Source organism: Melospiza georgiana, chromosome 19 (genome assembly GCF_028018845.1).
Source record: "Melospiza georgiana isolate bMelGeo1 chromosome 19, bMelGeo1.pri, whole genome shotgun sequence".
NCBI classification, from domain to species: Eukaryota; Metazoa; Chordata; class Aves; order Passeriformes; family Passerellidae; genus Melospiza; species Melospiza georgiana.
In genome coordinates this window covers 8,699,560-8,726,476 of record NC_080448.1, presented here as the reverse complement: position 1 = coordinate 8,726,476, position 26,917 = coordinate 8,699,560, and the positions used below count along the sequence as shown (strand labels likewise).

The 26,917-nt window shown below is 55.2% G+C and overlaps 2 protein-coding genes across 2 annotated transcripts in view; both read left to right on the top strand.

Annotated features, from left to right (window-relative positions):
- Positions 1-425: 425 nt before the first annotated feature.
- On the top strand, positions 426-7,320 carry SCARF1 (scavenger receptor class F member 1). The gene is made up of 11 exons (XM_058037582.1): positions 426-520; positions 1,934-1,995; positions 2,260-2,361; positions 2,480-3,005; positions 3,446-3,664; positions 3,748-3,876; positions 3,974-4,077; positions 4,262-4,373; positions 4,451-4,575; positions 4,706-4,843; positions 5,144-7,320. The coding sequence occupies exons 1-11, from the start codon at positions 426-428 to the stop codon at positions 6,142-6,144; spliced, it is 2,613 nt and encodes an 870-aa protein (XP_057893565.1). The 3' UTR covers positions 6,145-7,320.
- A 3,737-nt stretch (positions 7,321-11,057) lies between these two features.
- The window catches only part of SLC43A2 (solute carrier family 43 member 2), a 31,394-nt gene continuing 15,534 nt past the window's right edge, over positions 11,058-26,917 (top strand). Inside the window, exons 1-5 of the mRNA XM_058037507.1 lie at positions 11,058-11,119; positions 12,505-12,706; positions 19,536-19,725; positions 20,680-20,735; positions 21,405-21,481. Coding sequence (XP_057893490.1) covers positions 12,547-12,706; positions 19,536-19,725; positions 20,680-20,735; positions 21,405-21,481 — 483 coding nt within the window. The 5' untranslated portion in view covers positions 11,058-11,119; positions 12,505-12,546. The remainder of the gene's footprint in view (positions 11,120-12,504; positions 12,707-19,535; positions 19,726-20,679; positions 20,736-21,404; positions 21,482-26,917) is intronic.

Sequence of the window (26,917 nt, the reverse complement as noted above, 5' to 3'; positions counted from 1 at the left end):
GGCAGTGCCATGGGGTGGCTCGTGGGGCGTGAGGCAGGGGGTGGCACTGGATGTTTGTTTGGGTTGGGGGGACATTGGCTAAAGCAGTTTTGGGGACGATAGAGGATGTCACAAGGGGAGTGGGGTGGCACAGGTGAGATGTTCAGGCAGGTGCCAGCCTTGTGTGGCTGTGTGGAGCCCCTGGATTCCCCTTCCCATGGCAGGGTGGCAGCCAGGGCCAGAAGTAGCCCGGGCAGCATTCCCTGCTCCCCCTCCCCGCCGCACCCCTGCGCCTGGATCGGGCGCCGCCTCCCGCGCTTCCTCAGGAAGAAACCCAAGGCTGGAGGGAGGAAGAGGCCGCCCCGCGGGTGGGACGGGACGGACGGGACAGAGGGACACCAGCGTGGGGCTGAGGAGCCACCAGGACGGGGCTGTGCCCTGCTGGGATGGAGAGCGCCCGGCCCATCCTGTGCCTGCAGCTGTGGCTGTGGGTGCAGAGCTCTGCCCAGGAGCTCGACCCTGAGGGCAGGAACGTCTGCAGGTGAGTGCCACGGGGGTCCCCACCTGTGCCACTGTGGGATCTCAGCACCTCAGGACTGATGTGCAGAGTGGCCGACACCACCCTTGGGGGGCTCGGGAGTCCTGGAATGTTCCAGAAGTGTCTGGTGGCAGGACTTTGATCCTGCACAGGAGACGACACCTGTATGAGGATGGGGGGATTTCACTGGGGTGAATGGTGAAGGGATAAGTTAATTAGAGTGAAACACAGGGTTTAGGATTTCTGTACAGGGGGGTCTAAAGAAGTAAGATGGAGGAATTGGGGCGTGTCCTGTCCTCCTTCTTCTTCTTGGCCTCCATCTTCTGTGGTGATGGTGGCACTTTGGAATTGGTTATTACTAAAGGTGCACTGGTCAATAAGGGTAAAAGGTATTGGGGAAAAATGATAAATATTGTATACAATAGGTAAATATTGTATACGTAACTTCGAGTATAAAGATAAGTGACCGCCCCGGGGGCTCTCAGTGTGCTCATGGCTGGCTGCTGTGCAGACCTCTGTCGGGCCGAGAGAAAATCTTTTAGATAAACAATTAATAAACACCGAGACCGAGAAAAGATCAGAAGTCTCTTCTCGTCCTTTGAAGCGCCGGCTGTCCAAGGTCACCCTGGGCCTTTCCAGGCCACCTAAACAGCCGAGAAACCGACAAGTGGCGTCCCTGAGCTATCTCCGGTCATAAATCAGCCGGGAGAAACAGGAAACTAACATGCCACGGGGGTCCCCACCTGTGCCACGGGGGTCCCCACCTGTGCCATCTCCTGGGGACTCTCAGCAGCCCCAGAGGGTCGCTGTTCATCCCTCCTCCCATGGGCAGGGATGTGCAGCCTGGCACGGGGTGGGTGCAGGCTGGGGAGGTGCTGGGGAGTGTGGCTGGGGCATGTCTGGGCATTTGGGGCATCAGATCCCTTCTCCAGGGTTTATTTCTTATTCACCCTCGGAGTGCAGGGCAACGGGGCAATATGGGACCCATGGCAAAACTCATCGTGGGGAAATGCCGCTGTAGCAAACCTCAAAGAGCTTTGGGACTGATGTCCCCCGAATTTACTGCCACTCCCATTGTCTCCCATCATTAGTGATGCATCTCATGACCTTCACTTCGGTGCCTCATTTGTGCACTACTGGTGAAGCTTTGAGCCTCTCCCAGGGCAAGGGACACCCGGCCCGGCTCCGTGGGGACATTCCCAGCGCTCCGGGCAGCCCAGCCCATCCCATCCCAGCCGCCCACTCGGGCTGCAGCCTCCTAAATTTCCTTCTATTTTTCTGGCTTCCTTCCGGAGCATTGCCCTGGGGGCCACGCCGCCTTCTCAGCACTGGGGCAAGGATCGCTGTGCCTCGGCCGGGGCCATGGAGCCGCCCTGGCCCCCGGGCCTGGCTGACACCCCCCGGTCTCTCCCGCAGGTTCGCGGCCGGCCCGCAGTGCTGTCCCGGCTGGAGGCAGGAGGGGAGGGCGTGCACGGTCGGTGAGTGATGGAGGGGGTGAATCCCAAAGCGTGGCCCCCACGCTCGTCCAGGCGGATCCTCTGAGTGTTGGGGAAACCCTCAGCTCTCCTTGAGAGAGGTCCTGCTCCGAGCGGAGCCCCAGGTGCTGATGGTGCTGCATCACCAGCAGGGTGATGGGATGGAGCGGGAAGCGGGATGGTGCTGTCCCTGCAGGAGCTGGGTGGGTGGCAGGTGGGGTGTGAGCCCCGGTCAGAGAGAGCTGAGTGCCTTTCCTGCCACAACAGCCGTGTGCGAGGGGGAGGACGCCTGCAGAGAGGGCGAGGTGTGCGTGAAACCCGGGCTGTGCCGCTGCCCACCCGGCTTCTTCGGAGCAGACTGCAGCTCCCGTGAGTGCCCTCCCCGCGCCCAGCCCCTGCCATCCATCCCCCTGTAAATCCAGCTGGATGCTCGGGGGGCTGCCGGGCTTCTTTCTCCCCATGCTGCCCGTGTCCTTTCCCCTGGCAGGCTGCCCCGAGCAGTACTGGGGCCACGACTGCAAGCGGAGCTGCCCGTGCCACCCCAACGGGCGCTGTGACCCCGCCAGCGGCCGCTGCACCTGCGACGCCAACCACTGGGGAAGGCTGTGCCAGTTCCCGTGCCAGTGCGGCCCCCACGGCCGCTGCGACCCCCTGAGCGGCGCCTGCCACTGCGAGCCGGGCTGGTGGGCACCCAACTGCAAGAAGCAATGCGCCTGCAACCCCTCCACGTCGCAGTGCGACCCCCTGAGCGGGCTGTGCCGCTGCCAGCCGGGCTGGTGGGGCCGGAGGTGCAGCTTCAAGTGCTCCTGCAACGTCTCGCCCTGCGCGCAGGAGACGGGCAAGTGCGAGTGCCTGCCTGGCTACTGGGGACCGGCGTGCCAGCGGCGCTGTGACTGCGGGCACGGCTCCTGCAGCTCCGCCAGCGGCCACTGCACCTGCGAGCCCGGCTACCAGGGCAGGAGCTGCCGGGAGCCCTGCCCGGCGGGGAAATACGGCCCTCAGTGCGTGCACAGGTGAGATGGGGGAGCTGCGGGATCCAGCGGGCGGCAGAAAGATCTTGGGAGAAGGCGTTGCTCCTGTGTCTGTTCCTTTGGGTGGGCAGGGAGACCTGTCCTGGGTTTGAGCATCCCAGGGTGGATGCAGCATCAGCGTTGCCCCGAAAGAAACACCTTGCTAATGTCAGCAGAAAGTGCCACCCTAAAATCTGGTTGTCCTTAGTCTCACTCCCCGTGGTGATAAAGCAGCACCTCCCAACTCAGAATATTCTGTGATTCTGCTGCCCTCCTCTCCTCTTGCTACCACAGAGCATTAGGCACTGCTGTGTATTTCCCCTTGGTCCAAAATAATTCTCAGTGATTTTGTGGGGTGAAAGCTGCTTTTTATGGGGTGAAAGCTGCTATTTAGGGGGTTCAAGGGCGGGGGTTGTGACCTCAGTGCCTCTCTGCCCACACAGCTGTGGGAGCTGCAAGCGCAGCCAGCCCTGCTCACCCGTGGATGGTTTCTGCCTGGCCTGCCAGCCCGGCTGGAACGGGACCCTCTGCAAGGATCCCTGTGCTCCTGGATTCTATGGGGATGGCTGCCTGCAGCCGTGTCCCCGCTGCCTGCACGGGGAGCCCTGTGACCCCCAGACCGGGTCCTGCCTGCGCTGTGACCCCGGCTGGACAGGACCCAGGTATGCCCAGGGTGAGGCCCCTGGTCCCTGGGGGTGTCCCTGCTCTGGGATGCAGTCACTGATGCTTTGCTCTGTTTTGGCAGCTGCAACAGCTCCTGCCCTGTGGGCACCTTTGGTGATGGCTGCCAGTTCCTCTGCCCTGAGTGTGTTTCAGGGAGCTGTGACCCTGTGACAGGAGTTTGCATCTGCCAGGCAGGCTACTGGGGAGACAGGTAACACCAGGAAAATGCTGAGATAACTCTGGGAGTGGGGCTGGGCTGGAGCCTTGCTCTCTCTGGGGGCATTTCCCTCCTTTCCTCTCTCTTCCAGCTGCAACAACACTTGTCCTGAGGGCTATTTTGGAGTGAATTGTTCCTCACCCTGCCAGTGCTCCCGGGGGACCTGTGACCCTGTGCAGGGTGACTGTGTGCTGAGTAAGATTAACCTCACATTTCTGGGCAAGGGATGGTCACATCCTCACTGGGGAAGGTGCTGGGATGCATGTTGGTGCCTCCTGGCCCCACTGGGAGTTGTCAGCTCCTGCTCTCTCCATGCAGGGCTGTTCTGTAGGTGTCACAGCCACAGGACATGCCATACTCAGCCCATCTCCTCACACAGGTTTGAAGGACCATGGAGCCCTTGCAGCTGCCATCCTTGTCCCTCTCCTGCTGCTGCTGCTCTGTGTTGCCTGCTGCTGCTGTGGTGCCGGCTCAGCAGATGCCAGAGACAGGTATTTTTTCACATTTTTCAGCCTTTGACACAAACCCCCATGTCCTGTGTCCCTTGATGTCCCTCTCTGCTCTGCAGGGCAGCTGTGCCAGATGATGGTGTGCTGGCCAGGATGAAGCACCACGTGCAGGGGGTGTTGGCCAACCTCAGTGCTCTCATGCCCTGCTTTAACCTGGGCACCTCAAAACTTCCCAAAGTCACAGGTGAGCAAGGCAGAGCTGCCCACAGCACTTCCAGAAGTGCTGCACTCTCTGTCTGGGGGGAAGCCTGAAACCCCTCTCCTCTGAGCACCCTGGGGTGCTCGAGTTCAGCTGGGTGTCTATTCTTCCCCAGTTTCCCACCACGACATGGAAATCCCCTACAACCCCAGCTTCATCGAGCCCCCATCATCTGCGTGGGTTTCAGACAGCTCCTTCTCCTCCTTCGACACCGACAACGAGGGACCCGAGTACTCCGTCCCTCCCAGAGAAGGTGACGCCCATGGCTGCTCCTCCTCCTCCTCTCTGCTCACCTCTGGGGTCAATCCTGGCCGTCCCAGGGAGCTGTGCTTGGCTCAGACATTGTTTATTTCCTTGTCCTTGTTTTCCTGTCTGCAGGGCTGTGTTTGGCTGCCTGCGATGGGACGTGCCCAGTGGGGCAACCCCATTTCACAACCTCCTCCTTGGGAAACGTTCCCAGGGACAATCGTATTGCATCAGCTCCTGTCCCAGTGTCCCCGATTATGTCCCCGGGCAGGGTGGCAGCTGTAACACGTGTCACTTTGTCCCACAGGCATCCCGCTGCTGGGCGGGGCTGAGCTGCAGGACGGAGCATCCCCCGCTGCCGAGGCGCTCCCGGACCCGTCCGCCTTCGACTCCGAGGATGTCTCGCAGCCCTTCGCCATCCCCCGCACGTCCAGCATCGCCAAGGCCAAGCGTCCCTCTGTGTCCTTCGCCGAGGGGACAAAATTCGGGGCTGCCGAGACGCCCAGCCCCAGCAGGAAGCCCAAGGCTCCGTGGGGCCCATCCAGGCTGACCCCACCGCCGGGGGATGCGGCGGCCGAGCCGCCCAGCGAGAGCCCGGCCAGCGATTGCTACGAGAACGCCGAGCCCCTCAGCAAGGGGGACGAAAGCCACCGGCCATCGCCCCGGGCCACGCCGGGGGGACGCCGCAGGGTGGTGTCCAGCACCAGGCATGTGGCGCAGAGAGTGGAGGCGCTGGAAGCGGCTGCGAGATGCGGCAGCTGGGAGGCCAAGGGGAAGGAACACAATGTCACCACCATCTACATGATGGTGGGAACGGCAGGGCACGACCCCAAAGCGGAGGGGACTGGCGAGGGACCGGTCCAGGCTGTGCTGAAGCGTCTGGGCAGCTTGCAGAAGGGCAAGTGGGCTGCGAAGGAGGAGCCCAAGCTGAGGAGGAGCATGGAGGCCATCCAGAAACCCCCTCGCCGGGCTCTGGCGCAGCGCAGGGACTCGGAGAACAGCTGCAAGCAGAGGGAGAGTGTGCCGGGGGCTCCCGCCGAGCCAGCCCCGGGCAAGCAGCAGCAGCATCCCGCTGCCAAGAGACTGTCCCTCCTCCTCGCATCCCTCTCGTCAAAAAGCACCGGTGCCCAGGACGGGGCCAGCGAAACGGCAGAGAAGGGGGAAAGCCCGGAGTTAGCTGGCAGCCTGGAAAGGAAGGGACAGGCTGCCGCGGAGGAAGAGCCGAAATACGAGAACGTGGCCAGCAGCGGTGCTGATTCGCCCTCCGGCCCCGGCAAGGAGCTGCCGGGCAGCGCTCCGGGCTCCTGAGCCGGCACCGCCCGGGCTGGGGCCGCGGGAGCACCGGGAGCTCCTCCAGCCCCGGCCTGGGCAGCCGAGCATGCTCCGAGCTGGGAACTGGAGAAGCATCGAGCCCTCCTGGTGACCCTCTCTGCTCTGGAGCAGTGAACTGGAGGAGCATCGAGCCTTCCCGGTGACTCCCTCAGCTCCAGAGCTTGGAACTGGAGGAGCATCGAGCCCTACTGGTGAACCCCTCAGCTCTGGAGCAGTGAACTGGAGGAGCATCGAGCCCTCCCGGTGACCCTCTCTGCTCTGAAGCAGTGAACTGGAGGAGCATCGAGCCCTCCTGGTGACCCCCTCTGCTCTGGAGCTGTGAACTGGAGGAGCATCGAGCCCTCCTGGTGACCCCCTCTGCTCTGGGGCCACAGTGGGGCAGCCGGTGGGGTTGTGGTGCTCAAGGACTGTTTTCTGCTCCTCGCTGCCCTACCAGCCCCGGGGGACAGCGATGTTCTGGGTGCTGTGCTGGCACCCTCAAGCCCGTGTCACCGCTGGGCTGCTGAGTGCTCAGCTGGGAAATGCGTGCACAAAATCCACTCTCACCCCATCGGTTTTCACCTTTCCCTGCCCCAAATCCCCTGAGCCTCTTGCTGGAAAGGTGCTTCTCACTGAAGGGGAGCGTTTTATGGAGCTGGGCTGAGGAGAGATGATGGGCTGTCACAAGCAGCTTCAGAGAAAATTAATTTTAGCTGCTTATCTCAAAGGGTATCTGGGTCTGCAGGGGTTTATCTGTGTGGCTCTGCCTTCTGTGGCAGGGCCTGGCTGCCTTTGCTTCCACGTGGAAAAGCTCGTGGCAGGACACAGGGGGTAGTGACAGCCTTTTAAACTCCACACAGTTCCAATCTGCAGTTGTGCAAACGTGGCAGCTGGGCAGTGACCATCAACCTGTGCACCTGGTGCCGTGCTGATAAGGATGGAAGTTGCCTGGAAAATGGGATTTCCACGGGTGCCCTAAGCTCCTGCCACCTCCCACACCTCATTCCTGCTGTGAAGGCAGCTGAGATGCTAAAGAGGATTTGCAGAGTGATCTGGTTTTAGATGTATCTAAGTAGTAGAAGGTTTTTGTGTATTTTTTTCTCTGTTATTTCACTTGGTGTGAAAGCCTTGGAATGAAAATTAAATGCCCTTCAGGAGATGGGTTTCCCAGCCGCCCTTTGAATCAAAGATATAACCAGGAATATTCCCCAGAGTGTGGAAACTGTCAGCAGCCTCAGGCTTTCCGTTTGGGAATTTTTTTTTAGATTTTCTATCTCTGTTGAAATCTGAATTCTCACTCACTGAGCTGAGCTCTGTGCAGAGCCCAAGACTGGAGTGCTGGAGGAATGTGAGTGGGCTGTGAGTGTCCAGAGCCTCTCTGCTGCAGCCTGCACCTCACACACCATGTGCAGAGCTCCACATGAATCCTTCTGATCTGGCACTGCTCAGCTGGGCTTCAGGGTTTGGGGTGTTTCAGAAAACACAGTGGGTTTTGCTTTTTCCCTTTTGCTTCCCATGGGTGCTTCTCCACAGCACAAGGCACCAAATCCCCACAATCTGACGTGGCTGAAGCTTCCAGTTTTGCAACCAGCACAAAGCACCCTTTCCCGCAGTGGAATCATCTGCTGCTGGGATTATAACACCAAATATTCTGGCATCCAAATAAAACTGCTCATCCTGGCAGGACTGGAGCAGCAGCCTGTTCTGCACGGGCTTGCTTTTGTTTTGACACCATTTTATGACAGCAGCAGGGACAGTCCCACATTTGATTTATAAGCAGCCATTTTTTTTTCCCTAATGGGATGGATATTTTGAGCCTGTGAGCTGAGCAGTGCTGTGCCAGAAGTGAACACCACGTGAGCCAGTTCACTCTGGGTGCAGCATGTAAATAGCTGACAACAACCTGACAGCCTCAAACCAGTGCCTGGCTTGAGAAAACGCTGCTGCTGGGAGAACCTTCCCTGTCCCTGGAGCCAGGATGTTTCCCCTGCTTGAAGATGAAGCATCTTGGCCGTGTCTGGGCAGTGAAAGGGAAATTAGCTGCAGATTTCCAGCGTGTGGCTGCCCATGCACGCTCCTGCAGCGTGGCTGCGCTGGTGCTGCTTGCTGGGGATGCTTCTGTTGGGTTAGCTCTGGGTGTGGGAGGTCTGCAAGGCAGAGCTGGCTGGGGAATCTCTTCCCGTGCTGGATTTCTGACTTTGCAGAGCTGCTGCAGCATTTGGAAGGCAGGCAGTGGGAAGGGATCCATGTGCAGGTGCTGTCTGTAAGCAGAGAGGTGTCTGTGTGCTCTGCTGGGGCAGGAGCAGAGGCTGGAGCTGTTCCTGGGGTCTGTCCCATGGTGCTCTGTCCTTGTCATCCTGTCAGCCTTGTAATCTCCTTTTCCAAACTGCCCAAGCCTTTGAGGAGCACCACATCATTTAGCCCAGTGGCTGTGCCAGAGCAGGAGCTGCCACCTCCCTCCCAGCTAAACTCATTCCTGGCCAGTTTCTAAAAACACATCTCTGTGTCAGTGCTGTTCTTCGGCTTCACTTTATTTTTTTTCTCCCCATGCTGTTTACTCAATCCCTGGGGTATTTATAGCTGGCCACGGATCACCTGATAGCTTTTCTCCTTCTAGGATAGGAAAACTGAGCCCTCCCTGCTCTTGCTGAGGCAGAGGGTTCCCGTGACCCCAAACAGCCTCGGAACCCTCCTCACGCTCCTCCCCGTCACAGTTTGCGTTTCTTGGACACAGCAGCCAGGTCTGGGTGCTGAGGTCTCCTGGGTCTCGTGCTGCCTCAGCCTTCTTCTACCTCTGTTAAACACCTGGCACCGATCCAGGCTGCCTTGTTTTCTTTGGGCTTTTTGTTTGTTTGTTTGCATTGGCTTAAATCCACTCTCCAGCTGTTGAAACGTTTGATCCCTCTCCCACAGCCAAGGCCGGGGAGTTTCCTCTTCCCACCCGCCACAGGGATGGAGTGGTGGGGACACGTCCGTCTGTCTGGGGCCCTCTGCTTCCTCTGGGGTATTTACCTTTCACAAACGCTGTTTTCATCTGCTTTGGATGAGAAAATATTCCCTGTAAAGATTCTAGGGATTTATGGCCACATCCTCTGAGCCAGGACCTCCCTATTGAGGGAAGGATTTATGGAAGGTCTAGAAATACCTCAGAGGAATGCTCTGCAAAATAATTTAACAGAAAAAAAAGAAGGCAGAATTGTGGTGAAGTCAGATGTGAAGCTGGCTTGTAATGATATTACTTTATTTCATGAAACTGGGCTGTATCCCCAGCAGTGTGATCAACAGGTTTAGTGAGGGGATTTCCCCCCTTTACTTTGCTCACCTTAAAGTATTGTGTCCGGTGTGAGGATTCCAACATAAAAAGGACAGGATGTGTTGGAGCAAGGCTAGAGGAAGCCACAGTGATGATCAGAGGCTGGAGCAGCTCTGCTATGGACAGACTGAGGGAGCTGGGGGTGTTCAGCCTGGAGAAGAGTACAGGGAAACCTTATAGCACTTCCAGTCCCTAAAGGGGATCCAAGAGAGCTGGAGAGGGACTTTGGACAAGGGATGGAGTGACAGGGCAAGGAGGAATGGCTGTCAGGGGGCAGGCTTAGATGGGATATTGAGAAGACATTCTTGGCTGTGAGGCTCTGGCACAGGTTGCCCACAGAAGCTGTGGCTGCCCCCACCCCTGGAACTGCCCAAGGCCAGGTTGGATGGGGCTTGGACCAGCCTGATTCGGTGGCAGGTGTCCCTGCCCATGCCAGGGAGTGGAATGAGACGATATTTTAGGTTCCTTCCAACCCAAACCTTTCTGTGACTCTTTGAATGAGCTGTGTCGTTGGCTGGGGTGTCTCAAGGGCTCATTGCCCCTGTCCCGCTGTGTCATGAGAGTTGTCAGCCCAGAGCTGCGTTGGCTGCTGTTCCCAAAATACCCTTTTAATGGGGTGGAGCAGCTTCTCAGGTCTCTCTCTTTGAGCAGCCCAGGCAGACTTCGCAGGACCGATCCGGTGCCCGTGCCCGCAGCAATGCCGCGGGTGCCGTTCCCCACACGGCTCCCCATGCCCGGCGGGGCTCTTCTCCCTCACAGCAGCCGCTCCGCGGTGCGGCTCCCGCGGCTGCCGCCCGGGGCCGGCGGACACCGGCGGAGAGCGGCAGCAAAGCCCGCGGGGCGGTCTCGCTGTCCCCGCGCCGGGCCGGGCGGGGGAGCCGCTTCACCTCCCGCCGCCGAGCCCGGGGTTGTCGCTTTTCGCTTTGCCCTGGAAGGCGGCGAGCCCGACCACAGTTCGGGTGTGTGTGTGTCTGTGTGTGCGTGTCTGTGTGTGCTGTGAGGGTCTGTGTGTGTGGGGGTCTGTGTGTGTGTGTGTGTGTGTGTGTGTGTGTGTGTTTTATGTGTGTGTGTTTGTCTCTGTGTGTGCGAGGGTCTGTGTGAGAGTGTGTGTGTGGGTCTGTCTGTGAAGGTACTGGGGGTACCTGCACACCGAGAGGGGTCCCGGGGGATATCGAGACGTACTACAGGAGCACCGGGGGAATCCCGGCGAGTACCGGAGAAGAAAAATATCGGGGAATACACCTGGGGGTGAGAGATAGTTGGGGGATACCGGGGGGAAGAAATGAGGAGGTTACAGAGAGAAGATATCGAGGGGTACCGTGGGATCCCGGGGTAAAATACCGGGGGGTCCCAGGAGGAGATATCGGGGATCCCATGGGGGGATCCCGTGGGGGGAATCTCGGGACTATCCCGGGGGTCCCGGGCTAAGATCCCGGGTGGATCCCGTGGGGATGTGGGGGGGGTCCCGTGAGGGGGTCTCGGAGGGGGCCCTGAGGAGGCGGGGGGGGTGCGCGAACCGGCACGTGCCCCAGCGGCAGCGGCGCGCGCGGCCATTGGCTGAGGCGGCGGCCAATCAGCGGGCGCGCCTGTTTTGCCTCGGAGGCCGGATAAAAAGCCCGGGTGGGACCGCGGCGGAGCGGAGCGGGCGCGGCACCGGCGGTGAGCGGGGCGCGGACCGGGGGCGGCGGGGGCACCGCACCGGGGGCTGCCGGGGGTTTGCATGGGAGAGAGGGGGCACTGCGGAGGGTGGGGGGCATCGGGGCATTCACGCGTGGGAGTGGCAGGCGGCGGAGGGAGAGCGGATGGAGAGGGGAGCGTGGGTGGGGGGCTGGATGGCGAGGAGGGAGGGGATGCTGCGGGGCTCTTGGCGGGGATGCTGCGGGGCAATTTGGGGGTGTGGGATGCTGAAGGGCTCTTTGGGGGTGCTGCGGGGCTCCCTGGGGGTGCGGGATGCTGCGGGGGTGATGTGGGGGTGGGCTGTGCTGGGGGGCGCTGGGGTACCGCTGGCAGCGGGGACAGCGGGCTGCGGCTCTTGTCGCAGAGAGGATGGCGGGGCTGGGGAGGGGGCTGTGCAGGGATGAGGAAGAGGAGGAGGTGATGGAGGAAATGCGTTGTGGGCTGTGCTGGGGCAGCGGGCCTGCGCCGTGGGTGAGGGGGGCTCTGAACCGGCTTCTATGGCTGGGAGGGAGCTCTGACCCCCAGGCATCGCTGCTGGGCCAGACCTGCCAAAGCCCCCGGTGCTGGGGTGTACCCAATAAGGGCAGCTGCCCTGGCTGGCTGTGTGGCCAGCTGCTTTCCCCACAGTGCAGCCTGGGGTGTGCCTGGGCTGGGAAAAGCCTCAGCTTGGCTCAGAAGGGCCACCTGCCTTGTGACACTCGGGGCTCCCCAGGGTCAGGTTGTCCCCTTGGCCAGGTGTGTTCCCCAATTTGATCGCTCCCGTGGGCTCCAGGGACTGGCACAAGTGGAGCTGGACACAGTTAATGCAGCTCCAGCATCTGGGGCAGCCTGGAGATGCCACTGAGCTGCGGTGTCTCACAGCTGGCTGGTCTGGCAGGCAGCAAAAAGTGCTCCTTGGTGATATATTGGGGGTATAAATTGCATTTATAGACCCCTCACACACCTTCCAGAGCTTTTGCACGGGGCAGAACAGACGTGGTGGGTCTCTGAAGTCACTTCTGGGATGTGGGGCTGTGTCCCCATCCCAGCCTGATGGCAGTGGGGACATCAGGCTCCTGTCCTGGCGTTTATTCCCCGTGGGCTGTTTGCTGCATTTTCATTCCTGGTGCTCGGGCAGTGGAACAGAGTCCTTGAGCAGAGCCCTGTGTCGCTGAGCGAGCACCCAGGGGCTCTCCAAGGGCACCTGTGCCTCCCCCAGCCCTGCAGGTCCCTTAGCAGGCTGGCGCCAGCACAAACCAGTTCTGCACCGGAGTCCCTGCCATCCAGCAGGCAGCTCTGCCTGGGTGCTCAGTGAGGACATCCCTTAAACCACGGGGTTTTTCACGTTCTCCGAGCAGCGTGGGCTCACTGGGCGTTGCTCCCTGCAGGTTCTGAGGCTCTGAAGGAGGAGGCCACCCCCCCAGGCAGCCATGGCCCCCACGCTGGCCACGGCGCACCGGCGGCGCTGGTGGATGGCGTTCACGGCCATCATCGAGAACCTGCTCTTCTCCGCCGTCCTGCTGGGCTGGGGGTCCCTGCTCATCATGCTGAAGGCTGAAGGGTTTTATTCCTACCTGTGCTACGGGCTAGGTAAGCGTTTTTTTGGGCTCGTGTTGGGGTAAGGTGCTGCTGGTGTGGTTCCCTGGTGCAGGGGGGGTGTGGAGGTGGTTGGAGAATGGCTGAGCTCCATGTTGATCCCAGGGGAGAAGGAAAGGGATTTGTGCTCCTTCCCAAAACCTTGTGATGGTGCAGTGTGCCTGGAGGTGCTGTTGTTTTGTATGGTGGTTGGGAAAAGGAGCTTTAAAGATGGGGTAGAGCTTTTCTGGGTGGCCTTTTCTACTTGGCCATGAGCTCTTCCTCTGCAAGGGCTCTGGAGGATGGTGATTTTTGGGGAGGCTGTCCTGGGTTTTTAAGAGGAACTTTGTCCTTAGTGGTGAGAAAACAAGGAGCATGGGTGGCAATAATATCAGGGCAGTCCAGTGCTGCTGTTGAGGAGAATTTGCAGAATTAAATACTGCTGATCATTCCTCTCCTCCTTCAAGCACCCAGGATGTGCTCAAACCAGGCTGAGTTTCTGTGAGGGCTTGAGATTTACCCTCTGCCCCAGCCAGAAGTGACTGTCCCTGCTGCAGACACAGCCTGGAAGGGGAGGGATAAGTCTGTGGTGTGGGAATGGTAAAAGGGAAAACAGCCTGGAGGTGGACATCTGTCCCCAGCCTGGGCACGGAGGGAATTGTGCACCCCACAGAGTGTTTGGGTGGTCAGTGGGGTTCAAAGGAACCCGAGGGAAAGGTGTGGTGTGGATTTGTGGTGGCTGAGGGTTTGCATGTGCTCAGAGGAGGGGAGGGCAGAGTGAAGAGAGGCAGTTTGGGCTCTCTGATGGGGACTGAGACTGGATCAGCCCACCTGGGGCTGGTGGAGGAAGCAGTTGGTGAAAAGAGTTGGAAATCAGTGCATGGATCCTCAGCTGAGTGATGGCTGAGAACAGTGGGGGAAAACCGAGGTGTGGGGAAGCAAAGTCCAGACAAAGGTACCTGCGAATGATGTGATGATTTTGCTCATTCATCAGCTGATGGTTTTGCTCATTCATCAGCTGCTTATCTCCCCTGCTTTGTGTACCAGGGCCTGGGTTGGTGCACCTGGCAAAAATGCACATGTTTGAGCCTTTTATCAGCTGCAGTTTGGCAGCTCCATCTCCATCCTGTGCTCTGCTCTCAGGGCGGTGCTCCCTGTCACTCGGTGTCCCCAGGAGCACTCCTGTGTGTGAGGGACACTCCCAGTGCCAGGACACCCTGCAGGACTTCTGTCCAAGGCTGCTGCGTTCCCTCCACACCAGGGAGACTTTGTCACAGCCGAGAGATCACGTTAAACCCATCAGGTGGGGACTCTCTGCCACGCAGATAAAGCACACAGGAGCTGATAAGCAAATGCTGACTGTCTCTGCGAGCAGGCATTTGCTTGTCTGCTTCCTGAGATGTGCTCTGCTGACAAGAACTTCACTGGGGGCCCACCTCCTGCTCTTTGCCTTGGCTGCTTTCAGTTTGTCCCGGATCACTGAGGTTCACCTCGGTTTGTCGCTCCTGTTCCCCAACCTGTGGCTTTTTTGGCTCTCCCCTTGGGAGTGCCCATGCCCACAGACCACAGGGAAGATGCAAATGTTTGGACTGCTGTGAAATTGCTGCCCTGGGGGCAACTGCTCCCTCCCCGTGGCCAACCTGTGCCCCGAGGCAAGAAAGCTTAATCCCTGAGAAGAAATTTGTGCAGTCAAATGTTCTCGTTGTCCTCAAATATCTGGCCATCACTTCTGAACTCGGGTGATGGCTTGTGATGAGCTGTGGGGGCATTAATCTGTGCTGACTCACTTTCATTTCTCTGGGTTTGTCCTCTCTGTAAGAGTTTTGTGGGGAAGACTCCTGGCTCCAAGTGTGTGGAGGCTCTCAGTGACCAGCCCCAAACTGAGTTTTGCCTTTGCTGGCATTAGGGTGACCCAGTGGTTGCCTTTTTCAGTGTAACCTATTGAATCCTGCAGCCAACTTGGCTGGAAGGCTGCTGCAAACAAATCATGACGAGTAGCCTTTGGGCACTTGTTGTTCCTAATGCTGCTGTGGGCATGTAAGTATTGCAAAGGAAAAAAAAAATTAGAATTTTCCTAATGAGCCAAAGGTTCTTGGCAGGGCTTTCAGTTTGTCAGCATAAGCTCTTGTACTTTGTGATGCTTTCCAATGAAAGGCAAAACTAGACCTTGTGCCTTCTGCAGGCTCTTCTCTGAAGGTATCAGCAGCTGCCCAGAAAGTGCTGCAGTTCATTAAGGACTCCTTGTCTCCCTGTTGAATCCCTTGCTTGCCCTTGGGTCCTCCTGTTGGATTTTACTCACCCATTGTACAAACGTGGGGTCCAATGGACTCTTAACTCAGTAACATGAGGGTGGAGATGGACACCTGGGGGGGAAAAATCCAAAAAAATATAAAATATTTTTAGAGCAGTTGTGCAACAGGGCTGGAGTGGGGGGTTGTACCCGCTGGGCCACCTCCTGAGGTATGCTTGAAATTCGCTGACAAGGAGCCTGGTAGTAGCACTTTGTTCCCATTTTAATTTTACTACACTACTACTTGGCCTTTAACCAACTGAAGCAGCATCTTTTTACTCCTGCAAGTGCTGACTCCACAGTCTTTATCACCGTTCTGGGCCTTATCAGCTCTGGGGGAATTTGATCAGTCCAGGGCCTTGCCTTGCTATGATGTTTCTGGGATTGGGAAGATGAACGCTTGGGTCTGAAACATGCTTGAAGAAAGAGAAATGTCCTGAACTTGATAATCTTGCTCACAAAGAGCAGAGATAAGGGGCACAGAGGGCTTTCCTCTATGACAGGGCTGCAGAGTACCAAAGGGATGATAAGCTAATTCACTTACAGCGAGTTAACGAGCCCTGACGTGGTCAGAGGGGGAAGGTGCTGCCTCACAGCTCTTTTCCCTTATTTATCTGAGCTCTGGGCGGGGAACTTGCAGTCTGAAGGTCCCTCACAATCTGGGCAGATATGACAGCTAGGATTTGTGGACGGGCTGCACGTGTGGGGCTGTAAACAGGAAAAGAGTAAAGGTGGTAAATATTCAGTTTGTACAGGAAACACAGTGTGCTGAGCAGCAGCTGTCATGGGAAGGTGCTGGCTGAGAGCAGCTGCAAAATGAAACCACAGCTGGGCAGAGAAGGGGAGTTTGACTGGGACTGTGCCTTGGTCATATGAAGCTTTCAGGCACCCAGAGAGGGGGTCCTGGAAGTGCAAGTGGAAGGGCAGGGAAACCCGAATAAATTGCTTTTGCAGTGGTACAAAGCAAGAACATCTCCTCCCAGTTCCCAGAAGTATGACACCATCCTAAAAAGAGAAAACATGTTCTTATGTGGGCAGACTGCAGAATCAGTTGTTTGCACATGTCTTTCAGTGTGCTATTTTTTTAAACCAATACTCCCTGTTCTTTGCCCTTGATTTCTGTCTTTTTTTTTTTCCCTCAATTTTTTTTTCTTCTTCTATAAAAAAAAGAGGAGAAAGATGAGGGTGTGCAGGCTGTGACAGAGCTATTGTCAGGGTGGCTGGGGGTGTCTTGCCTTTTTGACTCAGTCTGCATCTGAAATAAGATGAAAGGAAAGCTGCTCTCTGCTATCTGAGATGGCAGTCACTGCTGGAAAAGCCAGACTCGTTCCTCTGGTGCTGTGCCTGGGATTTGAAGAGGTCAGTGAAGAGCAGTTAATGATTGACCTGCTGCTTGGAGAAAGGATGGCTTTGAATGTTCCAGCCTGAACAAATCCCAGCAATGATCTTGACACAAATGATTACCCAGGCAGCCTTCTCCTTACCTAAGCTGTCGTTCTTTAAATAGTAACTTGAACTACTAATTGGGCAGCAGAAATCCTGCTGCTTGTGTGGGGAGTGCTGTAAAAATAGGCAGCAATGTTCTTGTAATTGCTGGTAAAGACTTGTAGCTTCTGCTGCCTTGTCAGTGAGGCAGCAGTGAGTGAGCACAGCCCTTGTGCTGCTGCCCTGCCCGGGTGTGACACCTCGAGTGCTGCATGCAGGAGGATTTGGGGAGGGCAGCACCTTGGGCACAGAGCCAGTCCTTGCCCAGAGCAGTTTTCCAGATGGAGCCAGGCACGTAGGAGATTTTCCCGGGAGTGTGGCACGCACCGGTCTGGAACGGGATCTGAGCTGGGACTGAGGGGAAGCTGCTGCTTGCTGCAGCCAGGTGCATGAGGCAGGTGAGTAGTTAGGCAGGTTCTCTGCCCATTGAGCCCCTCCTAGCTGCATGTCCTGTGCTGCCACTCTGTGTCCTGTGCCAAGGAGCTGCTGGCACCCAAATCCCTGCTCGTGGGTGAGCCGGCTCTTGGCTGGACCTTGTGCCTGCAGCACACACCTGCAGCCCTTCCAAAATGTTCTATTTATGGAGGTGGCTCAAAGGATCAGGGGATGTCAGGGTGCCAAGGGCTGCTGAAATCATTTCCATTACGCCTCAGTGGATCTTCTCTTGTTGCTCAGGGGCTGCTTCTATTTTCACAAACAATTTGTATTTCCACATAGCGCTGTTGCCTGGCCCCTCCTTGGAGCTGGCACCCAGCAGCTGTAAACAAGGTGGTTGGTACAGGCAGGGAGTGAAGTTTGGTGTTCCATTCCCAGCTTTCCAGTGTTTAGAAAGGGACAAATTTCTTTGCTGTTTCTGAGCTGTGTCCTCACCTCATGCACACTCGTCATGGTGTGTGCTGTGTGAGCTCCTTGGGGACATGCAGCTGTGAACACATCCAAACATGAACAGGAATTTGTATTCTCCAGCTTTAAAGGCTGAGATTCCTGCTTGGAGATCTGTGTGGGGAGGGTTACTGAGGCTTTAACACGTGCAGAAGTTATAAGGTCACTGCACTGTTCGTGTCCCTCCACCCTCCTTCCACTCCTCAGCTGAGCTATCTCTGGAGAGTGCTGACACAGGGAAACTGCTACTACTTTGTCAATTCCCCCCCTCCTCCTCCTTGTTTTCCCGAGTTTCACCTCTCACCCACATCTGTTTCCTATGAATTTATCTTTGTGGAGAGACCAGAAGCCTTGATGCTGTGGGTGAAAACTGCAGAGAGGCTCCCAAAGTCTGTCCAGGACTGATTCCTAAGGATGTGGCTTGGGTGCCTCAGTGCACTGCCCTTCGTGCAGAGGAGATGCTGCTGGTGGCACGTGTGACATTTTGGGGATATTTGTTGCTTACTCTGGCTATCCATGACCAACAGCACAAGAGAAGGGGCAGATTAGGTTATCAGTGAGGAGCACATGGCAGTGGAAAGGAACACAGGCAGCTTGAAGCAATCTTAACAAAGATGCTGATGGGAGCAATGTCAATGGGGAGAAATGCCCCAGCCTTCCCTGCAGTGCTGGCAGGGGACAGAGGCAGCTCCAAGGCCTCAGATATCAGTGCCTGAATTCCTGCTGATACCTGAAGGCAGGAAGGTGGGGTGGGGTTTGTTTGCAGTGGACACAAAGCTGGGAGGGCGGTTCAGGGCAGCTGGGAGAGCCAGGCTGGAACCAGTAACTGTAGAGGAGCTGGGGTTGAGTAGAAGGGAGGGAGGTGCAAGGTGGGGCTGTGCCACCTCCAGAGCTAACACAGAGCAGCCATGGGGATCTCCAGCCTCAGCAAGCAGTGGATGAGAAGCCACTGGCACATGAGGGATTCCTGCTAATTAACTAAACCAACCTGGCCTCGCTGGGAATCTCCAGCCTCACTTCATGCTGGTGGTTATGTCTGTGACTTCTCTCTGTTCCTCCTTTAGTACTGAACTTTGTCAGATCAATTATTAAATAAGAAGGAGAGTGTTTGCTATCACTGGCTTGCAGCAGCAGCAGCAAGAGAGCAAGTGCTTTGTCATAGCAGCACAGGTTCCAGATAAGTGTTGGGAGGAGGAGAGCTGGAGTGCACTGGAGCTGTGAGTTAATGGCAGTCTGAAGGCACACACAGCTCACTCGAGGAGTTGTAAGCAGCCTTGGGATAGGCATGTAACAGGAGAAGAGCTGACATGAGGCAGTAAAAGGGAACTTCTTTCCTCTCTTTTTTGTTTTTTTGGGTTTTTTTGAACTGTCTTGTTTCTGTCTTGGTTACACAACGTGGGCTCTGTTCAGCGTGGGAGTTTGCATGCAGAGTTCCTCATGTAAGGGCAAGAACAGAAGAACAGAAAGCTGGGGATATAATTGATCTGTGTGACCTAAACTCATTTTGAAAGAATAGAAAATGCTAATTACAGGGTAGGACTTAAAGATGCATCCATGCTCTAAAAAAACAGAGAAGGCAGGTGAGCTGCCAGCCCCCCTGGGAACAGGGTAGTTAAATCCAGGAAGGATTTTTCAGAGCCAGGGCAGTCAAAGCAGGGTGGCTGCTGCAAAGCCATTCTTCATCCTGATGCCTGCAGTGAGGGTAGGAAGCTTTTCATTTGAGCAGGCTGCTGCTCAGTGCCAGGCCTTGTCAGCCTGGTGTCTGGAACCAAAATAACTGATTTGGCTGTAGCTGTCGTTAGTTTTGTTAGGGAGAAGATCTCTGAGAACATGACAGCTGTAGATTAGCAGGACCTTATTTTTGTATCCCTTTGGGTTTAGCAGGGTTTAGTGTCGTGTAATTGCCAGGCCATTGCTGCGTAGTTGTTTTAATAAATTAATGAATCTCCATCCCTGGGTTTTTACCCTGCTGCTACGTGGGATACCTGTCTCATGGCTGCTTTTTCCTGCTCAAAACAGAGTTCATCAGGTTTCCCTCACCCTTCTGCTGCTCTGCTTCTCCATTTCTCACTGATTAGAATAAAAACTGCCCTGTGGAGGGCATATACCCAGCAGGGCTTTTCCCTTCCCTCCTTTGCAGCATTTTAAATCCCATCCTAACACCCTGTCCTCTCTCACCCCGTGCAGAGACCACCACCAACACCTCTGAGCTCGACAACAGCACAGCATCAGAGCACAAATGGCCTTCCTGCAACGCCCAGGATGAGATGCTGAACTTGGCCTTCACCATTGGCTCCTTCCTGCTCAGTGCCATCACTCTGCCCCTGGGAATTGTCATGGACAAGTACGGCCCCCGCAAGCTGCGGCTGCTGGGCAGGTGGGTGTGCAGGGCTCCAGGGGCTGGGGGCTCACTCCCACCCTGGCTGGGTGCTATGGGCTCCCTGCAGCCTTGGGAAGTGGCTGAGGGATGGGATGTGCAGGCAGCAGAGCAGCTCTGGGGCGATTTCAGCCAGCACAGTGCATTGCTCCATAAGGGAAGGGCCTGGGACTCGGTGTCCACAGTTGAGCTCGGCAGTGCTGCTCTGTGATCCCTGGCCAGATGGAGCCTGGAGGAAGAGCAGAGTCATTTGTGAGTCAGGGAGGGTAGCTTTCTCCTTGGGCTGGGAGCTGTGTCCTGAGAGGCACAAAACCAAGATGTTACATCATTGTTTGCAGGCTGGGGAGTTAACTCAGGGATAAACATGTCCTGTTGCCTTTCCCAGGGCCCTTCTCTTCCATGTGGTGTGTGTTGCTTTCTGCCTCAAACAGTGACATTGTCAACTGCTTCTGTCATGGCATGTAGGGATTAGTGACTTTTGGGATCACTGGACCCCAGCACTGTTTTATCTGTCACAATTTTAATGCAGTGAACTTGGTTAGAAACCAAACTGGCCTGTGGGCAGAGTGGGAAAAACAGGGCAGGTCTCTGAGTCAGACCCTACCAGAGGGGAGTTGAGTGCTGGGGCTCAGGACAAAAGCTGCTGCTGTTGCCTTTGGTCACCCTGAGGTGAGGGCTGGAAAAACTGTGCTGGAAAACCAGTGGGAATTTGGGTCCAGACAGAGCTGTGTCAGTGCTGGGTGGAAATGTTCCTGCCCCAGCCCTTGTGCAAGGCTTGCCTGTAATACTTGTTTGCCAGTAAGATTTGGGTATTTCCCTGGATTTTTTTTTTTTTGCCAGCTTCCTTCCCTCTTACAGAAAGTGCCCTGCGAGGTGCTGAGGAGGTGGAAGCAGCTGTAATTGACTGTGGGCAGGGCTGTTTGTGAGAAACTGATGGCTCTGGTTCCCTTGCAGTGCCTGCTTTGCCGTGTCCTGTGTGCTGATTGCGTACGGTGCCAGTAACCCAGACTGTAAGTTGGCATCTTTCTGCTGAGCTGGGAGCGTTGCAGGGCTCTGGTTTGGGGTTTTTGGGGAAGCAAAGTTCAACTGTCACCCCCCCAGTGCTGTACTGGGGTCACAAGCCAAGCAAGCAGCCAGGCTGAGGGTGCCTAGTGGCTCTGGGAAGGGCTGGTGTTTCACAACACCGAGTGGAGAGTGCAGCAAGGGCCAAACGTCTGAGATACCCAGGTCTCTTAGTTTTGTCTTTGGGCAGGGCCAGGTCCTGTAAAGGAGCAATTCCAAACGAGTTCCTGGCTTTTTCAGGGTTGGGAAATAGGTAATAGCACCTAAAGCTAATTGGCTTTTTTAGCAGAGGTAGATGGAGCTGGCTGCTCAAGAGCAGATAGCGAGTGACCCTTTGGATTGTTTGTTCAAGTACATCTTCCTTTTGAGACCCAGCAGACAAGCTGCATCAGCGAGTCTGTGCCTTAGAGAGAAGGAACCCCTCCATCCCCTCTGAGCTGCCTTGGAGGAGAGCCCTGTCCCTGCCCGTCTGTGTGGCTGGGGAGATGCCTGGTGACATGTCCTGAGGGTGTTGATCCACGGAGGTTCCCACATGTCAGGACCAAAGCCTTTAGGGCTCTGCCTCCTTTCCCTCTGCACCCCTGTGGGAGCTGAGGGCAGGTTTTTTATTGTTGCAGCTCTGTCTGTGCTGATATTCATTGCCCTGGCTCTGAATGGCTTTGGTGGGATGTGCATGACCTTCACATCGCTCACGGTAAGTGAAGAGTTACTACCTGACTGCTCTGTCCCTCACTGTGCCTGTGAGCTGGGCTGGCAGGCAGCAGCAGAGAGGATCTTCTGCCTGTGGCTTGAATAGCACGTGTTTGTGTTTGGTACAAAGGGTCACTCACCCTTGGGAGTGAGTCCTTGGTTGTTATTCTAAAGCTTGTTTTCCCCGTTCTTTTTTTTTTTTTTTTTCCACCTGCCCTTTGTATCTCAGGTGAAGGTGGGGAGAAAAAAGGAAGTGTTTTTGTCTAGGGCTCATAATGTGCCTGTACATGCAGTGCTCAGCTGCTTGGCACAGGCTGGAGGTGTGTTTGCACTGGATTTAGCACTGACATAGTGCAGCAAGAATCAGCAGGGCACAAACCCTTGCAGTTGGGTATGACCAGCTTTCTGCAAGCACAGTGTGCATCTCGCCCCCATGGCTCTTCTTGATCACAAAAGGTTTTGCTTTTCAGAAGGGTGAGAGTCCCTCACAGGCTTCTTTAGAAATGCTGTGCTGTTGGGTGTGCACAGCCCACTTGGATATGTTCAGGATTGTATGGAAAGCTTTGGTCAACAACTGTCAGCTGGATCTCTGTGTTTTGGGGTTCTTTCTGCCTGGAGGCAGAAGCAGTATCATTCTCCAAATAACTGCTTTATTTTCTGCCTCATTACCCTGATTGTTGTTAGTGTGGCTCAAGCAGGGCTGGGTGGAAAGTCGCCCAGAAAACAAGCCTGGGAAGCACTGCTTTTTTTTTTAAATTTTTTTTTTTCCCCTGAGCTGTAGTTAAAAACTTTCAGATTTGGGCTGCACTACCTTGAACTTGCTGTTAAAGTAAAACTTCCTGTTAAAGTTGCCTCTAATTTAACAGGGCTTAGACACTGGCTGAGGTCCTGAGACATAAGCTTGGCAGAGGCTGGCTTTAGAGAGCACTCTGTGTACCATGGTTTTGCTGCTGCTGTTGCTTTCATATACCCAAAGCTTTCAGAACTCTGTGCAGATGTTGCTCTCTCCTTCATATGTGGTGTTCTTCACTGGAAGCCTTGTCTGTGACCCCAAGGAACTGTGGGGCAAATGTCATCCTGCTTCAAATAAAAGCAAGGAATAGAGGAGCACCTCAGTAGTGCTGTGGGAGAGGAGAGGATTCCCATCCTGCTGCTGCCAGCATTGATTATTGTCTCCCTGGGTGATTATTAAGGGGTCACAGATTATTTTAGAACCACTGGTGATGATAGGAGCGAGGGCAGGATAGGGCAGGAATAGATTGGGTGTGCTGTGGCTTTTAGCAGCAGAAGCAAGCAAAGTCACTTATTAGTGCCCTCATTAGTGAGCCAGTTCTGCAGTGCCAAGGAAGAGCAGCAGCAGGAAAAAGGTCAGCTCTTCCAAGAGGAGATCCAAGCCTTGGGGAGCTCTGAAGGAGGCAGGGATGGTGTGAGGCCACTCAGATGCCTCAGGTGGAGCCCATCCCTCAGTGTGTTCTGCAAAGAGCTGGGCTGGCTTCAGGCCTGGCTTCTCCAACCCACAGGCAGGTGTAGCTGCTTGTGCAGCTGCTCTGATGCATTTTGGTACCTGAGGTGTCTAAATGTCATTAAAAATAGCCTCAAGTGGGAGGGAAATGCTCCTTTACCTGCACCACAGCAGAGCTGTGCTGCTGCCTGTTAGAGCCAGCTGTATGTTGGTTGTTGGCAGCTCACAGCTTTACCATTGTGCCTGCAAGCTGCACTTGGTGTGTCAAGAACCATCTTGTGCTGTCACAGGGTGATGCCCTGTGGATTCCTTCCAGCTGTGGCTCCTGGGGACAGGCAGGGAGGGACACAGGGACAAGCTCATGGGCTGTGTCCTGAACACGCTGCATGGGCTGAACTGAAAGGGGACACCCAAAAGACCTTTGTAAGGAGGTTAATTACCCAGGAGATGATGAGCCCTGCTCCTGCCAGTGCCAGGGGAGCTGGGTCTGGCTGCCACAGGTCACAGCAAGGTGACTTCCTGCTCCTGCCAGCTGCAGGTGACCTGAGCTGCTCCAGGAAATGGCTCAGACCTACTGGTGCCATGGTCCTCAGCCACCCCAGGCAGGTTTTGGTTGCTGCTTTGTGGCAGGGTGTCCCTGAAGCCCAGCTTGTGGGGTGTCAGCTGTTGACACCTCCTGGGACACGGTGTGATCTGGTGGCAGGGACCCTCAGACAGGGATAAACAGGATTAGAGCCTGGGACAGTGCTCCACAAAGCTTTTGCCTCTTGCTTGAGTTAAAAGCCTTTTCCAGCAACAAGTCCCCAGGGTATCATGACAGCACATGGCAAGCTGTGGGGCCAAAACAAGCTGCTGCTCCTGGGTGCCTGGGCTGTGGCTTGGGGGCGAGGGGGCAGCCAGCAGAGGCTTCCCAGTTCTGGGAACAAGGTCAGCCTGTGCCTGTTGTTAAAATGCAGAGAGGGGAGATTTCTGCCTCGTGACTTGGTCTTGGCCAATGTAAGTGAAGATTGGAAATGGAAACAGATCTGTGCTGGTGGCTCTGACAGCAACACAGGAATCTGGCGCTGGTTCTGCTCCGAAGCTATTTCATGCAATGAAATAAACATGTGTGATAAATTACCACAAAGAGCCTTTTATAGATTGTTCTCTGTCCTGTTTTCCTTTCAAAGAACTACAGCTGCTTTGCTCTGATTTTCTGCTGCAAACAGCCCCCTTTAATCAGGGGGGGGGGATGTTTCTGTGTAGGGAATCTTTTTTGCTTGGAAATAGTAGGAAAACTTTGGGCTCTGTGAGCTTTTGTTTGTTGGAGAATGGGAACAGGAGTTTCCATATGCTTTGGGCAAAGGGGGCAGTTTGAGGCTTTCCTGCAGAACATATTCTTAGTGTATGTATAACTTTCAAACACACCCCCAATAGGGAAAACAAAGTTTAATTGAACAAAAATACCATTTTTCAGTAGTCTAGTTCTCAATGCCTTGATTTTTTTTTTTTTTTTTTTTTTTTGGCTGTTCTTTCAAACAGTCCTTGCAAGAGGAGGGAAACAGGATTTGGTAGCAATGCTGTGCTGTTTTCTGTATATGGAATGTCTCCAGAGAAAAGCTGGAAAACAATATAAATTATTATAAACTCACTGTAGGGCAGATGAGGAAAAAAAAATCTGCAAGAGGAAATGATTTATCAGTTTAGGATTACAGACCTGCAATAAAGGATTCCAGTAAAAAACAGTTACGTGTGGCAACATTCACAGAGTGTTTTGTGACAAGGCATAAAGTTAATATTGCATTGAGTGTCAGTGACCTTTAAACAAGAGGCTTAAGAGTTTCTGTCGTCATAGGTCTTGCAGAATTGGAGCTGTCATACCAGAATGGGCAGAAGTTGCTGGAGGAGTCACTTCTGCCCTGCGGGGATGAGATCAGAATGAGGATTAGATCCTTTTTGGTGGCAGAAAAACAGAGCTCACTTGCTCCATGGCTTGTGTTTTTTATTGCCTTTTTTTTTTTTCCTCTCCTTTCTGTGGTTCATTTTTTCCAATGCTTGCTAGTATAAAGACAGCATGAAAAATGACTTGGTAAATATTGCATGTTGTTTTTGTGGCTGGTCTTCAGATGAGACCTGCACAGGCACTGCCAGTGCTGGCTCTGTCTGAGAGGTTTTTTGGTCTTGAACTCTTCAAGACTTTTCCCCCTTTCCCCCCTCTGCCCCTCCAGGCAGTCCCACATTTCTGTCCCTTCCAAGTGCTCAGTGTTTGCACTTTCTGCTTTGATTGGGCTGGATAAGACATTAAATCTCTTCTGTCCAATTTTTTTTAATCTAGCTCCTTGCTGGGTGCCAAATTGGATTTGAGGAAATCTTTAGCCTTTCTAGGACTTCTGTCCCAATCAAGGCAGAAGCAGCCTTGGGTTCTCCTGTTTGTGGCTTCCTGTTCTGTGTCTCCAGCAGCCCTCAGAGCAGGAGGATCCACCTGGAAGTTCCTTTCCTGCTGTGTGAAAAAAGCTTTTTGTGGACTCTGGACCTCTGGGGAAAACCAGCCCTTGCCAAGAAGCAGCTGTGTTTGTGCAGCTCTTGCCCTGCCCTGAGCTCCCCAGCAGGAGCAGCAGTTTTGTTGTCATTTCTGGACATTATTTAAAGTTTGGGGCGTTTGGGATGAAACAAATGCCCGTCCTGGTGACAGCGACCATCCTTTTTTACAACCCTCAGCCATTCCCCTCGGCAGATGCTGCTTTCTGGGAGTGTGTAAATCGAGGGCAGTGCTTCCAAGAGGAGATTTTTTCAGTGCCTGGTAACAGACCTTTGCATCCTTGAGCAGTTTCCTGTCTGCAGCTCCCGGGAGCAGCCTGCTGGCAGCTCTCCCGCATGCGGGGTGATGGGTGTGGGGATGCTCTGCAGAGCAGCACAGCCCTTCTGCCTCCTCCTCCTCCTCCTCCAGGGTTCACGGGCAGCATCAGGCTCAGCACATCACTGCTGCTGCCCAGCCTGGGGTTATGTGAGGACCTGCAGGCTGCAGTGCATAGGAGGCTCTGCAGTGGATGATGAACAGCCAGATGGGTCCCGGAGTGCTCCTGCTCGGGAATATTTCTGCCTTGTAAACACGCCGTGACACGAGCCAGATTTGCTGGCCTTGTATGCTGCTCCTGGGAAAGATGGGTTTGTTTTTCAGCCCTGCAAGGGGGGGGGTGGGATGGCAGCACTTGCTTGCTCAGGTTGAAATTCTCTGAATCTTTTTGCTCAGCAGCCTCTTTGCACAGAAAAAGGGCTGCTCGTGCCTTCAGTCCTAGAAGGCATCTCTGCAGTGTCCTGCTTTGAGGTCCTCTGAGGCTGACGGAGTGATGCTCAAGTGAATTTGGGGAGTAAGTGACCCAAAAAAAAGGAGGTGGGAGGGAAACCTGCCAGCCTGCAGCAGAATCTCTGCCTATTGACCAGCTTCAGGAGGTGTCAGCCCAGCTCTCCATAGCCTGACAACTTCAATGCTTCTCCCTGTAATTTCCAGTGTCCAGGACAGCATTAGTGAGTGATGGAAACTTGTTCACTTCTGGTTGTTTAGGAAAACAGGGGGTTCTTCCTTTCCCAGCAGAGTAGGAAGCTTTCCTGCTGGAGAGACCTTCCTTTGGTTTCTGCCTTTGTATCTTGGGTGGAAGCAGGGGCTGCTGAGCCATCCGGGGAGTGATTTTGCTGTTCAGGTGGCAGAAGTGGTTGCTGTGAGCTGCTGCTGCCTGTCCTTACTGAGAGCTTTGCTTTCCCAACAGCTCCTTGCAGAACCAGCCTGGTCTGCTCTCAGCACACCAGTGAAGGGGGTGGCTGGCAGGAGCAGCAATGTTGTGTTGCCTGCTGCAGAGCTCAGTAGCTGTGCTGAGTGATAAATCCTTGGGTATCTGGTGTTTGTGACTCCTTCCCTGCACCTAGCTCTGGGACAGTGTGCTGAGGCATCTGAGCCATCCCAGTGATGCAGAAATGATCAGCAGAGAGTCTGCTGCCACAGAA

Bases quoted from the DNA above. Each gene is read 5' to 3' on its own strand.
- SCARF1 (XM_058037582.1), top strand. From the start codon at position 426: ATGGAGAGCGCCCGGCCCATCCTGTGCCTGCAGCTGTGGCTGTGGGTG. The intron at 521-1,933 runs GTGAGTGCCACG...TCTCTCCCGCAG, and splicing joins GAGGGCAGGAACGTCTGCAG to GTTCGCGGCCGGCCCGCAGT. The intron at 3,006-3,445 runs GTGAGATGGGGG...CTGCCCACACAG, and splicing joins GGCCCTCAGTGCGTGCACAG to CTGTGGGAGCTGCAAGCGCA.